Genomic DNA, 22,948 nt, shown 5'->3' on the forward strand with positions numbered 1-22,948 from the left:
CAAAAATTAATTCAAGATGGATTAGAGACTTAAAATTTAGACCTAAAACCATAAAAACCCTAGAAGAAAACATAGGTAATACCATTCAGGACATAGGCACGGGCAAGGACTTCATGTCTAAAACACCAAAAGCAATGACAACAAAAGCCAAAATTGACAAATGGGATCTCATTAAACTAAAGAGCTTCTGCATAGCAAAAGAAACTACCATCAGAGTGAACAGGCAACCTACAGAATAGGAGAAAATTTTTGCAATCTACTCATCTGATAAAGGGCTAATATCCAGAACCTACAAAGAACTCAAACAAATTTACAAGAAAAAAACAAACAACCCCATCAAAAAGTGGGCAAAGGATATGAACAAGACACTTCTCAAAAGAAGACATTTATGTGGCCAACAGACACATGAAAAAATGCTCATCATCACTGGCCATCAGAGAAATGCAAATCAGAACCACAATGAGATACCATTTCGCACCAGTTAGAATGACGATCATTAAAAAGTCAGGAAACAACAGGTTCTGGAGAGGATGTGGAGAAACGAACACTTTTTACACTGTTGGTGGGACTGTAAACTAGTTCAACCATTGTGGAAAACAGTATGGCGATTCCTCAAAGATCTAGAACTAGAAATGCCATATGACCCAGCCATCCCATTACTGGGTATATACCCAAAGGATTATAAGTCATGCTGCTGTAAAGACACATGCACACGTATGTTTATTGTAGCACTATTCACAATAGCAAAGACTTGGAATCAACCCAAATGTCCATCAGTGACAGACTGGATTAAGAAAATGTGGCACATATACACCATGGAATACTATGCAGCCATAAAAAAGGATGAGTTTGTGTCCTTTGTAGGGACATGGATGAAGCTGGAAACCATCATTCTCAGCAAACTATTGCAAGAACAGAAAACCAAATACCACATGTTCTCACTCATAGGTGGGAATTGAACAATGAGATCACTTGGACACAAGAAGTGGAGCACCACACACCAGGTCCTATTGTGGGGAGAGGGTAGCGGGGAGGATAGCATTAGGAGATATACCTAATGTAAATGATGAGTTAATGGGTGCAGCACACCAACAAGACACATGTATACATATGTAACAAACCTGCACATTGTGCACATGAACCCTAGAACTTAAAGTATATATTTAAAAAAAAAAAAAAAAAAAAGGAAAGGAAAATAAAAGATGCTGTGAACACTAAAAAAAAAAAACAAAAAAAAAAAACCTAAAATTCATATGGAACCAAAAAAATAGCCTGCATAGCCATAGCAAGTCTAAGCAAAAAGAACAAATCTGGAGGCATCTCATTACCTGATTTCAAACTATACAATAAGACCATAGTCACCAAAATAGCATGGTACTGGTATAAAAATTGGCATATAGACCAATGGAACAGAAAAGAGAACCTGGAAATAAAGCCAAACACTTACAGCCAACTGATCTTTGACAAAGCAAACAAAAACAAAAAGTGGGGAAAGGATACCCCATTGAACAAATGGTGCTGGGATAATTGGCAAACCACATGTAGGAGAATATAACGGGATCCTCATCTCTCACCTTATGCAAAAATCAGCTCAAGATGGATCTAGGACTTAAATCTAAGACCTGAATCTATAATAAAAATTCTAGAAGATAATATTGTAAAAACCCTTCTAGAGATTGGCGTAGGCAAGGATTTCATGACCAAGAACCCAAAAGCAAATACAATAGAAACAAAGATAAATAGCTGGGACTTAATTAAACTAAAGAGCTTTTGCATGGTGAAAGGAACAGTCAACAGAGTGAATAGACAACCCACAGGATGGAAGAAAATCTTTACAATCTATACATCTGACAGAGGACAGAATGTACAACGAACTCAAACAAATCAACAAGAAAAAAAAAAATCCCATCAAAAAGTGGAATAAGGACATGAATAGACAATTCTAAAAGGAGATATACAAATGGCCAAGAAACATATGAAAAAATCTGAACATCACTAATAATCAGGGAAATGCAATCAAAACCACAGTATGATACCACCTTCTGCAAGAATGGCCATAATCAAAAAATCAGAAAATAGTAGATGTTGATGTGGATGCAGTGAACAGGCAACACTTCTACACTGCTGGTGGGGATGTAAACTAGTACAGCCACTATGGAAAAGAGAGTGGAGATTCCTTAAAGAACTAAAGTAGAACTACCATTTGATCCAGCAATCCCACTACTGGGTATCTACCCAGAGGAAATGAAGTCATTATATGAAAAAGATACTTGCACATGCATGTTTATAGCAGCAAAATTAGCAATTACAAAAACGTGGATCCAACCCAAATGCCCATCAATCAATGAGTGAATAAACTGTGGTACACATACATACACACACACACACACACACACAGTGGAATACTACTCAGCCATAAAAAGAAGTGAATGGCATTGGCAGCAATCTGAATGAGACTGAAGACTATTATTCTAAGTGAAGTAACTCAGGAATGGAAAATCAAGCATTGTATATTCTCACTTATAATTGGGAACTAAGCTATGAGAATGCAAAGCCATAAGAATGACACAGTGGACTTTGAGGACTCGGAGGGAAAGGGTGGGAAGGCAGTGAGGGCTAAAAGACTACAAATTGGATACAGTGTATACTGCTTGAGTGATGGATGCACCAAAATCTCACCAATCACCACTAAAGAACTTACTAATATAACCAAATGCCATCTGTTTTCCAATAACATGTGAAAATAAAAAAATTAAAAAATAAAACTTAGGTTTCCTGGCTGCATAGTTTTTAGTGAGAGGAGGTGGTAATGGTAAACACACTAGAATAAAGGCCATACAAAGCCTACTCAGAGATAAAATAAACACATTCGAATAACGGCTAAACAAAACCTACCTAGGGGTGGCTAAAGAGATAGAAGCTTTTGAAAACAGATTTTATCCACTTCACAGCATTACATAGGCTTGCCCTTGTTTTCACCTTTTTGCCCAGTTGTCCTAATTGTAATTCAGTAATGTACTTTTGTACCTTAGTAATGTAGATAATATGTTCCCTGATTAGTAAACTCAAAGATGACAAGAAGCTGTGTTTTTGACCCTTCATTCTTCCGAGATTGTTTATCAGCCTAATTGAATTTTTGGCAGAGGCTAGCAAGGCCTCATAAGACAGCAGGCCATTGCTTATTTATTTCTAATAAATGGCTAAAGATAGGTTATTTTGCCAAATAACATTTAGCATGCCTATTCTCCCTACTCTATCCCCAGTGCTTCAAGATTCATTTCCAAAATGGTAACTAGAACTAGAATTTACAAAGAAACAAAGTTCCAGAAGTTAATCTCATCTATTCACCTTTTAGAAGTAGAAGTAAAAATTTAATGAGGTAATTAACCTTTTGTTTTCATATGTAATAAAAACCTGTAACCTGGCATGCTTAAGTAGAGGGTGGTCTTCATTTGTTATCTATTAAAATCTTCTCTTTCTCCAAAAAAGACAAAGGGTATCTTCATACTGAATCCATACATTTCTGATTTTTCTTTCTCAATGTTTCATCAGAACACCTCACACTCAACTAGGGTATGCATTGTTTGAGACTGAAACTGATATATGAATAAGAAAATGATGTTTAGTTTGTGGGAATGTAAAGTCTGATGTTGTCCATCTTTATCATTTAAGTTTGATTTTGGCATTTTTCATTCTCTAACTTCCTGTCTTCCAAATTCTTTCTCTACCTCCTACCCTTACCCCCACTTCCAACCAATACGCTTATATCAATAAATAATTGTTGGCTAATAACTGTATGCCTCAGATACTGCTCTCATCTTTGGGGGATACAAAAATAAAAGCTGGAGACATAAACGTTTTCTCAAAAATACTCATAATCTAGATGGGAAGACACACTGTGCACACTGTGGTCTGCAGAGTACTGGCATCTGCTGTGATAGTCATATGATCAGTGTCCTGTGGGAGTTTGAAGAAGGGCCTTGATTCTTAACCTAGGAATATTAGGGAAGGCTCAGCAAGGAGGTAAAGCTTGAGCTGAGGTTTAAAGAATGAGTAAGAGTGTTCAGATAGGGAACAAGTGGAACAGAGAGAAGGATTGAAGAGGTCCAGAGGGCTAAGATTTATAAGTCATGTTACATGGTGGCATGCCAGACCCCTGTTAACTTCAATAGGATGACACCAGGTTCAAGTAGCTAAAGAAGAGACCCAGAGCCAGCACACAAAACATAGGGCTTTATTACTGGGAAACTTACATAGAGAGTGGTCCAATGACAGTGGGATGGACCAGAAGAACCACCAACCCACTTGTAAAAAGCATGCAGGTTACATAGTATTTTCAGTTAACACCCTCCCACTAACAACCCCCACCTGACAATTTTTATTTAACCCAAGGCAAAGGCTTCAATCCCCTGAATGGCTTGTGTTCTCTGGACAAGCTGAGGGTTCAGATATTCCACATAGATAAGTAATGAATCTCCGGTTGGCCACTCTCAATTCCTTAGTTTGGACCTCTGAACACACATTCGGGGCATCTGCCATACAGTCTCATTCTCAAGGTATGCTTAAATTAGGACTGTCAAGTGCTTCAGCCATGCGCATGGTAGAAATCAAGGCTTTCTCACGTGGGAATGGCAGCAAAAAAGGTTTTTAGGAAGTAAAGAGATGGCTTTTCTTTCAGGGCCCTTGGATACTGGGCTAAAGGAAGTCCTTTTCTATTGAAGGTTGTGGAGAGACGATAAACGCTGGGGAGTGAAATACTGTCCATTTAAAGAGAACATTCTGGCATCTGTGTGGAAAGTTAAATATAGGTGGGTCGTGAAACGGAGTGCTGAGAGTTGTGTAATTGCTAATTTAACCTACGGAGTGCTGAGAGTTGTGTAATTGCTAATTTAACCTACAGAGTGCTGAGAGTTGTGTAATTGCTAATTTAACCTAAGAGATGTGATTGGAGGCAAGCTAAGGCGGTGGGGAGATCCTGGAATGGGCGCAGAAGATGAAGGAGAGGCCTTGGTCTAGGATGACTGGAGAGTTGGCTGAATATAGTGCCATTCACTGAGAGGAGATAAATCAGTGGAGTGGAGAAGGCTGGGACCTGCTTTGAGGGTGTGTTTTTGGGATGTCCATGGGAGTGGGACCAACCGTTTACAGATAAGGAGCTTGGCAGAAATATCTGGGTTGGGGAAAGCGTTATTAAGCTTTCACTTCACCTGATATCTGAAGCATGAAAATGCATTAGTTGACCCATGGATGGAGTGTAGAGTGTTTTCTTATCTTGAAGTGTAAGATTAAGTTGGTTGAGTCTGTCTTTGCTCCTTTTACTCTGCAAAAGAATTCTTGAAAGGTCACCTGAGTCAAAAGGCTGTTAAGATACACCTAGGTGCTCTCATGATGACATATGAAGCAGGGATTGGGAAGCCTTGGGGTAAGGTACACTAATAGCATTAGCTTTGTATCTTTATGTTACTATGCAAAGCTATTTTCATTTTGATGGTGGTAACATACGTTTCGATTTTACTGTATTCCTGAATTATCTGAGAACATGCATTTTTCCCTCCAACATTTTCAGGTTACTAATTTAGATTAATTAAAATATTCCTTAACTAGTAATATACTTGAATGTGTTAGGACACTACTAAAAGAAGAAAGTTACAAACAGGATGTGATTATTGACAATATGTTTTGTTGTTAGGATTCCGTGTTTGGGGACCTGGTTAACATGGAGATAAGAAGGAGAGTTTTACAACCAGCAACCGTCGTCCTGCTCATGTAAACTGGGCATCTAAGGAGCTAACTTCTCTCTCTCTCTCTCTCTCTCTCTTTTTTTTTTTTTTTCCCCTGAGGTGGAGTCTTGTTCTGTCACCCAGGCTGGAGTACAGTGGCGCAATCTCGGCTCACTGCAACCTCTGTCTCCCAGGTTCAAGCGATCCTCCTGCCTCAGGCTCCTGAGTAGCTGGGATTATAGGTGTACACCACCACGCCTGGCTATTTTATTTTTATTTTTAGTAGAGACGGGGTTTTATCATGATGGCCAGGTTGATCTTGAACTCCTGGCCTCAAAATGTGACTTTTCTTTCCCACTAGATATAGTAGGTATCCCTTACTTTTTTAGGAGGAAAAAGAAAGAGAAGCAAGCAGGTTTTCATAATTATATGGGATGATTCAGGTGGCACGTGGCATAGCGTTGCTGCTTTGCCTTATTATCGGATTGTACGCATCATGATAAGTGCAGGAGAGTCTGAATGTCTCAAATGTCTCAAGCTATCTGGAAGGAAAGTAGTTTTCAAGCTTCATTTTCTGGAGAAGAATCTTAACCTCATAGGCAGTTCTATGAACTGAAAGTAATTCAAGCCATGGCCTCAGGGTAAGACCAAAAGAGGTCAGATGTTAATGATTTATTAAATGATTGTATTTTCTGTTGGAACATACTTTTCACAGATAAGGAAAAGTGTAGTTTTTTAAATGTTGTTTGTCATATGTTTTAAAGAGAATTTCTCTAGTATTGACATATCACTCATTCTTCACATGATGTAAGACCTCACATTAAGGGCTGAAAGAGGCTCTTTACTTCCTTGGGTAAGAAAGGCTTTTGACAGCTGTACAGTGTGGAAAACTGGCCCATGGTTTATGACCAGATCTGAATTTGGAAAAGACCAGGGCCGAGAGTTATAACATATGGAACTTATTTGGGAAGTAATTCTTAGCTATGACTAAGAGCCTGTGCTCAAATGCCTGGGAAAGTTTAAAAGAAAATCTTTGCAAATAAATCATATCTCTTGTTTGCTAAATTGTAGGACGTAGATAACTTTTGGGTATTCATGGACTTTGTATTCCGTGTTAAAGCTCTAAAGTTTTCTCTTTTAATTAAATTTTTTTGGTTTTATTTTTAACAACACTGTGATTAAATTTGCTGGCTTATTCAATCAAGGAATTATTTATTTTAAAAGATTATTTTTTCTTCCCCCCGACTCTCAGAGGTCCTTAAAATGTTCACATCCAAACAGACACTAAGGGGGTAGTTTATAGTAAAGATATACTATGTGTGTGTATTAGCTTCTGGTGCTGTTTTTTCTTAGCTGTACAAGTTCCAATTACAATGTTTCCTGTGTTTATTTATATCCAGATAGCATGTGACATAAACATCCCAAGTAAGTGTTGTTCCAGGGAAAGTGAACTAGGAAAAGGTAATGTTATGATGTTTACGTTTCTGAAGGAATATCCCTTTTTTCTCATTTCTCGAACTTTAATTGGGTAGAATTATGTGTGAGAAATGCTCCTCCTTTAATAATCTCTTCTTAACCTTCCTGTAGCCGTGCTGATCCTTACCTCACCATTATATTATTTCAAGTGAACATTTCATAAGCCAAGAACAATCATCATTATTCTACTCAAGTTGACTTTTTATCACACGCGTAAACATGGCATCAGCACAATTCTGAAACTGTGTTTGGAGATGCAATAGAGTGTGTATCACTGTTCAAAAAAGATTTTAATAGGGAAAATATCCACTTTTGAAGGTTTAGAAATTAGAAAATATGAAAATAATACGTAGGCTACATGGTTCCACTGTCACTTAAGGCTCCTAGGCTACAGATCTATACAGGATATTACTATACTGAATACTGCAGGCAATTGTAACACAATGATAAGCATTTGTGTATCTAAACATACTAAACACAGAAAAGGTAATGTGTTGTACTACAATGTCACAACAGCTGTGACATCACTAGGTGATAGGAATTCTTCAGCTCCATTATAATCTTATGGGTCCTCTAGTATATGCAGTCTTCTTGACCATATATGTTGTGTTGTGGTCATAATGTGGCTGTTATGTTTTATGTATTTATTCAAAGAACACCTATATTAAACAACGAATAGTGGTAAAGAGCGCTAACTACACAAGATCGCTTTTATCTAGTTATTAAAGCATCTCTTTTAAACATGTACCTATTAACCTATAACATTTCCAATTAAATATGTCTTTTCCAATATTGAAAAGATTAAATTCGTTTGTACTTCTTAACACTTAAACCTAATTTTATGCAAGTAAAACTTTTTGGTTTCTGAGCTTCCCTAGCAATGCTGGCACAAACTTCTACTCTAGCACTGGTGACAGTTTTAGCTTCACAAGTCTATCTGGTAGATAGTAGCTTTCTTTCTTTCCTTCTTTCTTTTTTTTTTTTTTTTTTTTTTTGAGATGGTGTCTTGCTCTGTCACCCAGGCTTGAGTACAGTGGCAGGATCTCAGCTCACTGCAACCTCCGCCACCCAGGTTCAAATGATTCTTGTGCCTCATTCTCCCAAGTAGCTTGGATCACAGATGTGTGCCACCATGCCTGGCTAATTTTTGTATTGTTAGTAGAGACAGGATTTTACCATGTTGGCCAGGCTGGTCTCGAACTCCTGACCTCAGGTGATCTTCCCACCTCGGTCTCCAAAAGTGCTGGGATTACAGGGTGAGCCACTGCACCCGGCCAGGAGATAGTAGCTTTCTATGGTGCTAGGCTGTGAAAGATTCTAAGGATGAATCTGAACACCGAATGAATGATCACAAAACGTTAACTATAAACATTATTTGCTAACAAGAGCAACAGCATTCATGGTACATGCCATTTATATTTAGTTATGTGTTCGTAACATTTCAGTCAGCAATGAATCACATACATGATATTGATCCCAGAAGATTATAAAGGAGCTAAACAATTCCTATCGCCTAATGACATCATAGGTGTCTTAACATCATAGTGCAATACATTATGTGTTTCTGGTGATGCCAGTGCAGACAAATCTGTGCTGCCCATCTGTAGTAGTATAGCACATAGAATTGTGTATAACACATAGCACTTGATCATGATAATGAACACCTTTGTTACTGGTTTATGTATTACTATACTTTTGATCATTATTTTAGAATGTATACTTCTACTTATAATGAAGTTAACCATAAAACAGTCTCAGGCATGTTCTTCAGAAGGTATTCCAGAAGAGGGCATTGTCATTGTAAGAGATGACAGCTCCGTGTGTGTTATTGTCCCGAAAACATTCTATTAGAAAACATTCTATTCTATTAGGGCAAGATGTGGAAGTAGAAGATGGTGATATTGATGATTTAACCTTGTGCAGGCCTAAGCTAATGTGTGTCTTTATATCATCAAGTAAAACATAAATTTTAAATAGAAGAAAGTGTATAGAATAAGGATATAAAGAAATAAAATATTCTTTTAGCTGTATAATGTGTTTTAAGCTTTGACAAGAGAGTCAAAAAGTTAAAAAATTAAAAAGTTTAAAAGTAAAAAATTTGTCATGAGCTAAGGTTAATTTATTATTGAAGAAAAGTATTTTTTATAAATTTAATGTAGTCAAAGCATACAGTGTTTGTAAAATCTATAATCGTGTGCAGTAATGTCCTAGGTTTTCACATTCACTCACCACCCAGTCACTGACTCACCTAGAACGATTTCCAGGCATGCAAGCTCCATTCATGGTAAGTGCCCTGTACAGTGTGCCCGTTACAAAAAATCTTTTACACCATATTTTTACTGTATTTTTCTAGGTTTAGATATATTTAGATACACAAATACTTACCTTACCACTGTTAAAGTTGCCTACAGTATTCAGTACAGTAAGGTGCTGTCCAGGTTTGAAGCCTAGGAGCAATAGGCTGTACCATATAGCCTAGGTGTATAGTAGGCTGTACCATCTAGCTTTGTCAAAGCATTCTACAATGTTTGCACGATGATAAAATCGCCTAACGATCCATTTCTCAGAACACATGCCCATTGTTAAGCAATGCGTAGTTACATATTTGGCTCCAGGCAGTGGTAGACTGGTAAAAACTGGCACTCAGGTACATGTTGTATGCACATGCATGCATACATGTGGCCATGTATGTGTGAGAAATCTGATTTGTAGAGCTTGCTGATTTTCACGGAGTAAATCCTCCCACCTTGGCTGATTTCAAGACAAGGTCACTTACCCAGTGCGGGTTGGGAAGAGATGAGCACAAAGGTTCTGTGAGCCGCTGTGAGCCTACTTTAACACACCACTGGCCCCAGACCTAATTTTCCCTAATTTCTCCCTGTATTAGTTAGATCATTCTCTCCTTTGTTTCTGTACATCTGTATCCTGCATGATTCCTTCCTTCTTTCCCTCTTCTCTCCTGTCCTCCTCTTTATTCCCATTCTCCCCCACTAATGCACAACTACAATAAGAAATTTAAGAAATTGCATATACACTGGGATATCTTCCATTTTTCTTAAACATTTGGCAATCTGCTATTATTGAAATACTGGACAATTATGATTATATTAACATTCAGCTACTAAAATGCAATTGCTATAAAATATGACTTTGGGAATTTAATGAATTTTTTTGCTTTTAAACTGGCAAAGGCTATCAGAAATTTGCTTAAATTCACAAATGAAGAATTTATAAAAGATGAATGATTTTATTTTTTTCAATCCAAAGATATTCTTAGTAGGGAATACCAAGAAGGATAGAGCACAATTAGCAAGAAGAAATAGCATTAAGTGGGAGGGAGGAAGTGATATAAATTATGGCTTTGCTGAAGCTCCCTCCCCTTGCTCCCATACACAAAGCCACTTTCCCCCACTCTAAGTTAGGGGTTAGAACATGTAAATAGAAATACTCTTGAGGCCCTAACTAGCTCAGCTTGGGATGTACGGTGTCTCTGATATTTGAGGTGGGAGAATGGGAGGAGGTATATTTTCATGAACATGAGGATATTGACATAAATAAGGCAACTGTGTTATAGGAATATTTTTGGCCATATTAACGAACATAGGAACATCACTGGCGTGGTCTAGTTGCGCCACCAGAGGTACAAAGTTCAGCAGACCCTGATGTTTCCTTAGAATGTGCAAAGGTAGAGAACTGGCTGAAGTAACCTCACCAGTATCCCTGAAGAACATTTTTACTTAGTCAGATGCAGGAGTGAGTATTTAACCTGTTGGAATGAAACAACTTCAGGGTACTACGTTTCTTAAATCTCCCTTTGAGAATACAGGTTCTGAATGACATAACTTAAATATCTTCCTTGTGTGACCTTTGAGTTAATATGGTCTTTAAAAAATTCTATAAAATTGCTTTCTTAAATGCATACCTTTTGGTCAAAATAAAAAAAAAAAGTATATTTTTAAAAGTGAATGTATATGCAGGTCATTTAGAGTATTATTTTAAGCAGCTTTTAAGATGCCAATTCTAATTTGACCTTTCACACATCTTGATATTTATAGTTGAAAAGAAGTTTGACTTTGTTTTCTGTTTTTAGCCTCCAATATTAAAGGGTTATAAATGAAAAAGCAGTAATCAGGCTGGTAATAAGTAGATAAGTGGGGAGGCAATATGTTATGGTTATGTCTGGTATTTGAAAATGTTTCTACAATGCTTAGATGTTTAAAAAGTATTCTTACTTTAATCCCCCATTAGAGATTACTGAGTAGAAAGGAATAAAGCAAAAGTAGTTTAAGAACAAGAAAGATACAGTAAATAACCTACCTTTGTGGTTCAAATAACTTAGTACACAAATAGTTTAATTTGTTACCACCTAGAGTTATGATGTTAATTGCATCACAGTGGATTATATGAAATTTTACAATCTACTCTCCTCTCCCATTTTCTCTGCTAGATTCTGTGAAAATGGTCAATTCCTTCTTGGTTGCATGGTTTTCCATTCCTCCACCTTATGAGTATAGATGGTTTTATTAAAAAATAGCAAACTTTATTTTGATGTATGTATTCGTCACTAGTTATAAACTCTAGAAGTAGAGAGATTGCTTGCCATTTTACCCCTATTAACTACTCTTCTGCAGTTAATAAGCTTTGACATCAAGTATGTGCTAGTGAGATATCACTCTTATACTAAAACTCTAATAGCAGCTTCCTAATTCATTGAAAAAAAAATCTAGAGCACTGCAGTTGGCCTACTCAAAAGAAAGAATTTAATAGGCAATTAATGCTTTATTAATAAATTCTTATGATCGTTAGACATAAAGTAAAAAATTTCACCTTTGTAAGCAGGCCATGAGATAAGGACATATTATCATCTTTATTATATAGAAAAGAAAACTTAGTTTGAGTAACTTGATCAAGATTGCATAGTTGTCATGGTTAGGCCAATTAATTAAAAATAACTGGGAGTATTCTCCTGAGAGTGTATTGCTTCTACTTATCTTCTGAAAAAGAAGAGGGCATTCTCTAGAAACAATTCTCCAGAAACTTAATTTTCCCAGTATATTTCCATAAGAAAAGTATTATTGCTGATAAAAATTGAGAAAGATGAAAGTTATATTAAATTCAAGTAAGAGTTATATCTAACTGATGAGGTCCAGTGGGGTGGGATCTATAGTGTCACTAAGTAGATCCAAAACGTTCAAATGCTGAAGTAGCAAGTGACATTGAAGTCAGAATTAAATGAATGACAAGTATCCAGATAGCCTTACATAGCACTTGTTTTTAGATGGCAGTATGTTTTTTTTTTTTTTTCAGTCATTTGCTCACATTAAAGGGTATGAAGTAATATGTATTTAGTCTTTGACTTCTGATTATTTATTAATGCAAGATGTGCTCATGTGTCCATCCTCTATACCTCATGTGAGTTTTGGCCATTGAGATCTAGTTTAGTAGTGCTGTGGATTTACTGACCTAGAGAAGAATGTCTATATTATGTAGCTATGGAGAGTTAAACTGGCCAGTACCTGGGAGTGAATGCCAGGCTGGCACCCCAGTTCCCCACCCCTTGCCAGAGCTTCTTCCTAAGAAGCTGTTGAGGAAGGAGGAACTAGATACAGTTTAGGACAAGGCAGAGAAGAGATGCTTGCTTGTAATCAATCAGAAATTAGAACTGTGATGTGATTTTCAGCTGTGATGTGATTCAGTTGTAAATATGAATGGGAAAATAATCCATTCTTTTACATCGAAGACTGTGCAGATATGTTCTGCATTAATTATGATCATTTCACTTATTATTACATACCTTTATGGTCTTTCCACTTTGTATTGATTGTTTATATTGACATCTCAACAGGAAATTATTTTTGCAATGAACTCTACCGTTTATATTTTTTGTTGTAAATAGTGTAGCCTATTATAGCCTTAAGCAATTGCTTTAAATAGTACTTTAGAATATCAGAAGTATTGCTTTAAATAGTACTTGAGAATATAATTAAATCTTTGCATCAAAACTGAGTGTTTTATTGCTTTGAAAATGAGAGGTAAGGAACTGTAATTTTTCGGACATTCTGATGTATTAGCTAATGAGTTGCAAGATAATAGGACATGTAGTCATTAATTAGTGATGAGCTGTGACTGGCACCAACATCACTGGATTTTAATCAAAACCTGGAAAGGGAAGAAGTGTAAGAATAAAATTGTTAAGAGAAGTACTTTTCAGATTTATTTTATTCCATTGCTACTTTTTTTTTAGTGAATAAGTGTGGCAAGATTATCAGCAATGAAAAGCAAGCCCTGGAAATTCCTAAAAGATAGCATTTGAAAATGCATGATCCATAGAAAATTATAATTCGTGATTATGTGGGGGGTAAAAAAGGAAATCCAAACATATTTGGAGAATCATTCTTCAAACCACATGAAAACGTTTGTAGCCATTACTTTTGAATGATTTATGTGCACCCCCTTGTGGCTGTTTATTAGAACCACTTGAAATAGCAAAAGAAAGTGACAGGAAACTTAATTGCCTGGCTTAAATAACCTACCCACAGTTAAAATGCATGGTAGATGCTATATTGCGAAGTATTACCCAATATCAGATTTGCTTTTCTTCTACTGAAAATAAGTGAAATTACCAGTAATTGTTTTTTACTTTAAATGTGAACCAATATCTATAAAAATAAGTTGCTTAAGGCCAAGGTTTAGGTAATGGCTAGTAATTGTAAGTTAATTGTTTCTTAATTACCATAATAAGGCATCATCAATAATTTATCTTATCAATATCTAGGGAGAGTATTAAAATTTATTTTGTATTTTTTCTAAAGCATCTTAGTAAGGTCATGCAAAGTTGCACATTCCACAGATATTATGGGATCCTGAATCTCCTGAACTTTGACTTGATTTTTCCCCCAAGTATTACCCTTCTGGAAGGAATTTCATCAAGCTTGTTTTGTGAATCTGGATGAAAGAGTTCCATGTGAGTGAAAATTGCATTTCTCTAGATTTCTTTTTTAACTTTGCAAGGTTTGTCACCATAGTTGTACTCTAATTCACATTTTAAATAATGGTTTTCTACCGTTTATATGACATTTTCCTTTCTTATGCAGTAGCAACAGTAACTGTTTTAATCCTACCAAAATTTTAACACCTTCTTGACTTCAGGATTACTTCAGAATTGGAGGGTTTAATCCATATGAGTGACCACTGTCACATAAAAAGTCATGTATTCCCAGGGGGAATGTATAAAGATGAGGCTCACAAGCAGCCAAATTGGTTTGTAAATCCACTTAGGGCCCTTTGAGTGCTGGTATTTTCCATTTTGATCTCTTGAATTTAAATTTACATATTGTGAACAGCAGCCACTGACTGCATACAAAAGTGGCATCATATTTCACAGGTAGAGCCAGGCATTTGTTATAATGGTTTATGGAAAAACGTGGGGTTATCTACTACTACTAGGCCTGTGGATAAGTTCTGTTATTAATCTGGATTTCAATTTCTAGCTTTGAATAACTACATTTTAAATCATTTAGAGGAAACTGTAAAGACTGCTTAGGACAGTTATGAATACAGAGTAGACATTCAATTCTTTGAAGAAGTTAACATTTATTGAGAGCCTTCCATGTGCAAATCTATGCTAGTGATTTTTTTCAAAATAATTTATTTTGCTTTTAATTTTTATAAAAACTTTAAGAAGTACAGGGATGAAACACTGTGTATTATCAGTTTTGACCCTGAGATTCAAATGAAGCTGAGTCGAACTTTAACATTCATATTTTTAATACATACCAGATCATTTTTTAGATGTTTGATTTCATTACCCATAAAATATTGACTTTAGTCTCTATATTGTGAAGACCTTAGTGTAGTATTTGACACATTAGAAACACTCAAGAAATCATTTCTGTTGTTCTTAATCACCCTGTTGGATGTTTTCACCCCCTTCATTTTTTTTTTTTTTTTCTGTTTAATACCTTTGCCACTTATTTATTTCTTCCTTTAGTTTCACGGTAAGAGAATGGGAGAAGGGAAAAAAAAGCAAATCCAAATAACTCAAGAAATGTGAAAGAAATAGAGATGGGAAATTATACTTAGCCCACAGGGTGCTGTTAATTATTCTGTTTTGTTATATCATCTGGCTTTTGCTTTATTTTGAGGTCCTATGTATGTAACAGCAAGAGAAGGGGTTTAGCAGAGATGTAAACCATTGGATATGAATGTGAGTGCCAAGGTCTTAGTATATGACATCAGCCCATCTACTCCCTTTCACAATCCTTTCCTTCCCAATAAAAAACATCCATTCATATTTATTAGTTCTGCCAGTGTGAGATGGGATTTTCTGACATGATATTTCTTTGAGTCTTTCCATGACATCAGATGTAATTGGAACAAGGTGAAATTAATCGTTGTCTTTATTCTTTCTCTACCAAGCATACTCCCTACCTCATTTGCCCCAATTCTGATGTGTTATCAAAGTTCCAGTGACTGAGGCCAAAACCTTAGTTTCTCCATTGATTCCTCTCTCTTTCTCCCTCTATGCAATTTGTCATTGAGTCCTTTTGTGTCTTCCACAGAACTGCCTCTGGAATTCCTGCTATGCATCTGTCAATACTACAGGAACCCAGCCTCGTTTCTTATCACTTCCAGATTTGAATTTCTCTCCCAGCCATTTAGCTGGCTTTAAATACATTAGCTCATGCTTGTGAAGGACTTATTGCAATTTCCAGCATAAAGTAAACATTCAATGAATAGTAGCCTTTATTATTGCTATTATTCCAAATTACACAGAAGTACTGATGATACTGTTTTTCCCCTTATGCAAACTTAACTTTAAAGGTGGAGTCAGCTATGTATTGCATCTGTACAATCTGAATATGCGTGCGCGCGCGCGTGCGTGTCTGTGTGTGTGTATGTATGTAATTGGGGGTTTTAATGAGGGCAAAGAGGTTTTAGAGAGATAATTAAAAGTGAGCTATTTTACTGCTATTTCTAATAATCTCTTCCCAGTAGGATGCCTGCACAGTCTATCTGGAGGTATGTCTGTCTGAGCTCAGAAATGGGGATTAGGTGATGGATGTCAGTGGTATCTCCAGTTGGCCCTCATTCTCTGGGACAAGATTTTTTGCCTATTAATCTAATTTCTATGCTTTCACAGCATAGGATTTTGGTCTTCTTTTCAAGATCTGTCATTCTCATTTTTCTGCAAATCAAAGATTAACAGGATCATGGATAGTGGTGTCAACATGCTAGTTTTTATTTTTTATTTTTGTACATTATCTGTGTGCATTTTTAGATGATGGAAGAAATTAAACTTGAGATAAACCAGTTTAATGAAAATAAAGAAAGTGACACTTTCATTGAAATGCATATATTTTGATATAATTTCAAACTTACAAAACAGTTAGAAAAATAGTACATGGAGCACCTGTATACCCTTTAACCTATTTTAAAGTAGAATAATATATTTTAAAAATAAGAGTTTTTCTCTCTTTATCCTGGTATTTGCTAATTATGTAATAGATTTTGTTCAGTTGTCATAATCGTAGAACAAATTATAAATTTTGTAACTGGGCCTCCTCTTTATTTTAATGCTTTCTAAGACTGTTTTTTAAAAGAACATCCCCTTCCAGAATAATGGTATCCTTAGGAATTTCTGTCTGCTTGCATTCAGTTGCTGGTCTTCATATCTTGCACTCCCATTGCAGTAGTCTTACAGATCAATATGAAAAGATTTATTTGTTTTAAAGTTTAAGTAAATTTCACTGTGGAATTTGGGGCTAAAATATGTTTTCATTGAAATGAAATCAAATACTATTTTAGTCAGGTTGGAAACATTATGAGAATGTTCAGGCAAACCTCAATTCCTCATTATGAGGAATCTAATTAAATAGGGGAAAAAATATGCCTTATTTTGCAACTGTAGAATTCTACCATTCTAATGGCGAAATGGAAGAGCTTTTATATGGTTTAATTTTAAAATGATGCTTGAACTGGCTACATCAAACCAGTGTAATTATAGGTATTTGTAAATTTAATACCCAATGTGCTGTTTCTTAGTTAAGTCTTAGAAGAAGAAATTTAAGTATTCAAACCAAGATTTCACCACAACAAGTACTTATTTTCATATTTTTCACGTTGTTATTAGGATCAAGGGAAATAATATGTGAAAACAGCTTAATTATAAAGTAGAAAAACTGTGTATAACATGTAAGTTGTTTTTATAGATGCAAACAAAAACAAAAACAGTCTGTTTGATACGTTGGATAAAGCGGCCATTTTTTCAATGTTGTTGGCATGAAATTCTGCAAGATTTAATATATGTGCATTTTTTATTTCAGATCCAAAATGCTAATGATGTATTAATTGCACCACTTGAGAAATTTCGAAAAGAACAGATAGGTGCAGCAAAAGTAAGTGTTACATTTTATTATTCTTTAGATATTCTCCTGATAATTAAAGATGACATAATTTCAGATATTAACATTTTTGAAATTAGAATGACCTTTTAAAAAATTTTGCACATCATTTTAAACTTTTTGCATAGAGCCTATTACAAAAGACTGGACTTCTTTTAGACATAAAATATATTATTCTACTGAGTAGATAAAAAGCATGTTATAAATGAGTTCTTCCTATCCCAACAATTGTAGGAATTAACTATTTTGAAGACAGGGTGAAATTATGAGGAACTCTCTTCCTAAATAAATTAAAAATTAGGGACTGGGCACATTGACAATTCAAGCAATGATTATATGAGAACTTTTAATATTCTTTGTATTTCTTATTAATAAAAATATGTGTTTGTGAAAAAATTTAGAAATGTTTGTCACAAAGCCTTTTTGTTAATGTTTAATTGACTATGGACCAATTAAATTTTTTCTGATTCTAATAATCTGAAATTTGCCTGCATCCTCATTCTTAGAGCCATATTTTAACCACTTGTGCAACACCATGGTAGCATATAAAACTTAAGGTTTCTAAAATAGAACTAATCGTCTCCTCTCCCATCCTTCCCTCATTCGTACCCTGTCTGAGTTTTCCTTTTAGTCAATGTCATATCCCTTCCCCATTCAGGCAGTGCTGTCCATTCTAATGCAGAATTATTTCTACTCCTTTCCTCCTTACCTCTGTCTGAAATATTTGAAATAGCCTACTAATTGATCTCCACACCCTCCTTCTAATATATTAACAAATTTTCACCATCTTCAATTATGTCATTCTTCCAATGATGAAACCTTCTGTGGTTCTGCTTGACAGTTTAATTTTGATTATGAAAGCTTTGCACAACTTGGAATTTTGAACTTTGCTACCTTTCAGTATACCCCACCAGCAGGCACAATTTTCTGTTCACCGGTCTCTGTATATACCTGACACTAATCATGTCTTTGCCCAAACTTTTCCCTCTCTCTGGAATACTTCTTACACTTCACTTTTTGAAGTCTTGCCAGGTTTCATATCCCAGCACCAGAAACAAGCCTTCCTTATATAGACCTTTCTCATGCAGATGTTCCCCTTCTAGAACCTATTTGGTTTCTTTTTCGTAGGATTGAATAGCCTTTACACATATTTCTCTTAAGAAGTTAACACAGTTTGCCTTGATAAGAATTGTATGTGCATTTCTCCACCAATTGTGAGCAATTTTCAAGTGAAGGACTAAAATCAGAACCATTTTTATGTTAATTAATTCAGCAAATATTTATCAGTCTCATGGTTGGCTTACACGTGGCATACATGGTGTTTGATAAGATGAATGGATGTAGCTGTAAACAAGTCAGAGATGATTCCTGCACTATGTCCCTATTATCTTTCATGAAAAACAGACATAGCAGTAATTACAAATGTATTGGGGATTGTGACGCAAAAGTACAGAGTGCTTTACAAGGGCATAATTAATGAATCTGAACTTGTCCAGGAAATCAAGAAATGTCTTCTGCAAGAAGTATTAGGTAGAGACCTAAGTCATGAGGAAGAAAAAGGGGACCTAATGGTGGGGAGGGAAAAGAACTTACAAATATTCCAAAAAAGGGAATGGAATATGGGAATGAATAAAGGTTTTCTTGGTGGAGGAGGGAAGAGCCTCGCGTTTTAGTGGAAGAAAGTCTAGTGTGTTTGGAGCACAGTGGACCCTGGAGGCAGAGGCCACGTGTGCAGCTTTATAAATGACTCACAGTATTTTACTCCCTAGCCTAAGGGCAGTGATCAGCAATGGAAATGTTAGCGGGAGAGTGATATCATATTTGTATGTTAAATGTCATTCTAGCTGCATATCATGCATGGATTGGAGTAGGACAGACTACCTGGGCAAACCAGTTTTGGGGCTGGCGGTTAGTGGCTTTAGATAAGGAGGGGGAAAGTAACTGTGGGGACAAGGAGATGTAAGAAAGCTATTTTAGAGGTGAAATGACAATAGTAGGAAGTGGAAATTTAGGAGAAGGTTTCAGGAAAAAGTCTCTCTGGATTTCAGGTTGCATAATTGGGTGGTTGTTGAACCACTTACTGATATAGGCAACATTTATGTTGGATGGCAATGATGGTAAGTTGAGTTTTTAGTCATGATGAGTGAAATTTAGGCTCCTCTGAGACACCCATGTGATGTTGAATTAGCAGGTGTGTATTCAGATCTGAACTAGAAACAAACACTTGGGAATTCTGTCTTCTAGGTGTTTATTAAAATCATGGGAGTAGATTAGATCCCGTTGAGAAAGAATAGAGCAAGAAGTGAAGAGGACCCAGGACGCTTATAACCTAAGAACGTCCCAACACTTGATGTTTGGGGAAAGACAGACAGGAAAGGAGGCTGAGAAGGAAGGAACAAAAGAAAGAGGAAATGATAAGAATATGGTGTCCTAGCACAAGGGGAGTCTTTTCAAAATTAGTAGTAGCTAATTTTTTTTGGCAGGGACTTTCAGTGAAAATCTGTGACGTAATTAAATAGTCACAAGCAAACTGTGAGGTGGGTACTGGTGTTATACCTGCTTACAAATGAGGAAAATGATGAGGTGACCTGCACCAAATCACAGAGCTGATCTGAAATCACAGAGCTTATCTGAAACAGTCAGTGTGGTCCCCAAATGAAGCCATTTTATTTCAGAGCCTTGACTTACAATATTTTACTTCATCAATGTTGTTTTTATAAAATTGAATTAGAACTTTGTGAAAAATTATTTCCCTAGTACACATATTCCAAGTTTTCTAGCCCCAAAAAGAGTAAGTTTCATCTGTTTGGGAATTATCTTTTTCTTACGTGGAGGTTTAAGTTATCTTACAGTTGCAGTGGCAGGAGTCTTAATAACATTTTATTTTGTTTTGTAAACATCTTAATTGCAGGACAGATCAACTGAAAACACCCATCAGTATATATTATGCCTTTACCTATTCACTGGAAGGTTAAATTTGTGATTAAATGAAGCCGGTCTTGAGCATTAACATTATTCATTTAGTGTTTTGGTGGTGGTGATTCTGTGTATTTTATCTGCCTGATGCATTTAGTACTAAATTATTTCTAAGCTGCCAAGTAGTTCTTGCTTAGTAAAGTGAATAGTGAATTAAAAACAGGCATGTTTGGCCAGGTGTGGTTGCTCATACCTGTAATCCTAACACTTTGGGAGACTGAGGCGGGTGGATCATCTGAGTTCGGGAGTTTGAGACCAGCCTCCTGACCAACAGCTACTTGGGAGGCTGAGGCAGGAGAATTGCTTGAACCCAGGAGGTGGAGGTTGTGGTGAGCAGAGATCTTGCCATTTCACTACAGCCTGGGCAACAAGAGCAAAACTCTATCTCAAAAAACAAAACAAAAACCAAACAAACAAAAAAACAAAAAAATAAAACAGCAACAAAAAAAACAGGCATGTTCTTCCAAAATATATGTATAGATCAATTTTCTTTTGGCATTGTGGAATAAACATACGTGAAAGTACTTATTTTTTTCTATTACTTCAGTCCCTGTTTACTTAGGTATTTTCTTACTTGGTGCATAAAGTTAATTCTAAAAGTGACACTCCGTAGCTTTTCAGCCTTTGCCTTGAAGATTTCCCACAAGCATGTTTGGGCTGATTAGCCAGCTGGAAGGCAGGGCCGTTGATTAAGCGTAGAATCTTCCACTGCAGTCAGCGACCTCTTCAGCTTGGTCCACACAGGCAAAACAGGGTGGAAAATGCTGAGTCAAAGTGGCCCTTGCCTTACAACCAGATGATACTATTTAACTGCAGTGGATAAGATCCATGGACCACAAACATTTCCTTTGTAGTGTGTTCTGTGGCACTTTGAGACACCTGATACTTCACTGTGAAAGTAAGGCTCTTGGTAAGTTACAGTTGTGGGAAAGAAGCAGCGTGCATCCGTGAGAGGCATTAGAAAAGATTAGTAATGGGGTTGTTGAACTGAAGGACAGAAGGAAATGGGTTCTGCTGTTTCAGATACTTGGAGATTAGGAGAATTATCTATAAACAGTTGTCAAGGATGTATTTATTTAAAGTTTCTTAGTAAGTTGGTATATTCAGAATGAAATTGTGTTACAGGCCAGACATATTACATATGTCAGAGGCTTAGATTGAATGTTTTGTTTCTCCTGACACACTGCTGCTCTAAGTTCTAGAATACTGGTGGAAAGTAGATATTCAGAACGCTTGATGTCAACTCTATGAATTTCCACCATAGGAATATATTCATAGTAGTCATATTAGGTTGATGCAAAAGTAATGGCAAAAACAACAATTACTTTTGCATCAACCGAATAGTATAGAGTGAGATGAATCAACTGTTTTTGGATGCTTTTTGAATAAATTGACAATTCTATTTCCATTTCCATGACTGTATTGGAAACTTCGTTGTTCTCAGAGTTAATTGATTGTAAGGTCCTCTCTGCACTTTATATGCCTGTTGCTACGTAGACCAGCTGACTCCGAAGTATAGATAGAGCTGTATGTCTGAGGTTTTTTGTTTGTTTGTTTTTATTTTTATTTTTATTTATTTTTATTTTTTATGTTTTTGAGATGGAGTCTCACTCTGTCACCCAGGCTGGAGTGCAGTAGTGCAATCTTGGCTCACTGCAACCTCTGCCTCCCGGCTTCACGTGATTCTCCTGCTTCAGCCTCCTGAATAGCTGGGACTAACAGGTGCCCACTACCATGCCAGGCTAATTTTTGTGTTTTTAGTAGAGACAAGATTTCACCATGTTGGCAAGGCTGGTCTTGAATTTCTGATCTCAAGTGATCCACCCACCTTGGCCTCCCAAAGTGCCGGGATTATAGTCGTGAGGCACTGTCCCTGGCCTTTGTATGAGTTTCTAATCAAAGATAATACACTGTGGAAAAACAAATGTATGTTTATAAACAAACATACATACCAGAGTATTACATATGTTTAGTGATGGAACTTGCACTAAGGAGGACAAAGGCTCACCTTCCACATACAGATGTATATTATACAGAAACAAACTGGGAAGAGATGTGGTGGCCCAGTGAAGATCAGAACTCAGTTCCTCAGACCAGAAACTCTTCTACTCCCTAGAGCAACTCTGTTGTGAAATACTTCATTTTCTTTACCTTTAACAAATAAATGGTTTAATGTGAAATATCTTAGTTATCAAAATGTTTTCAAATATGCCCAAACCTACCCCTTTAACCAAGCATAGTTAATACGTTTCCCTTACTTTTGAAATTCCCCTTGGCCGGGCACAGTGGCTCAAGCCTGTAATCCCAGCACTTTGGGAGGCCGAGACAGGGGGATCATGAGGTTGGGAGATCGAGACCATCCTGGCTAACCTG

The 22,948-nt window shown here is 36.4% G+C and overlaps 1 protein-coding gene across 2 annotated transcripts in view; it reads left to right on the forward strand.

Annotated features, from left to right (window-relative positions):
* The window catches only part of ARHGAP42 (Rho GTPase activating protein 42), a 314,274-nt gene that overhangs the window by 158,021 nt on the left and 133,305 nt on the right, over window positions 1-22,948 (forward strand). For both annotated transcript variants that reach the window (XM_038005287.2, XM_073020535.1), the window contains exon 4: window positions 17,522-17,593. In XM_038005287.2, coding sequence (XP_037861215.2) covers window positions 17,522-17,593 — 72 coding nt within the window. The remainder of the gene's footprint in view (window positions 1-17,521; window positions 17,594-22,948) is intronic.

The sequence above is a fragment of the Chlorocebus sabaeus genome, chromosome 1 (genome assembly GCF_047675955.1).
Source record: "Chlorocebus sabaeus isolate Y175 chromosome 1, mChlSab1.0.hap1, whole genome shotgun sequence".
Classification (NCBI taxonomy): domain Eukaryota; kingdom Metazoa; phylum Chordata; class Mammalia; order Primates; family Cercopithecidae; genus Chlorocebus; species Chlorocebus sabaeus.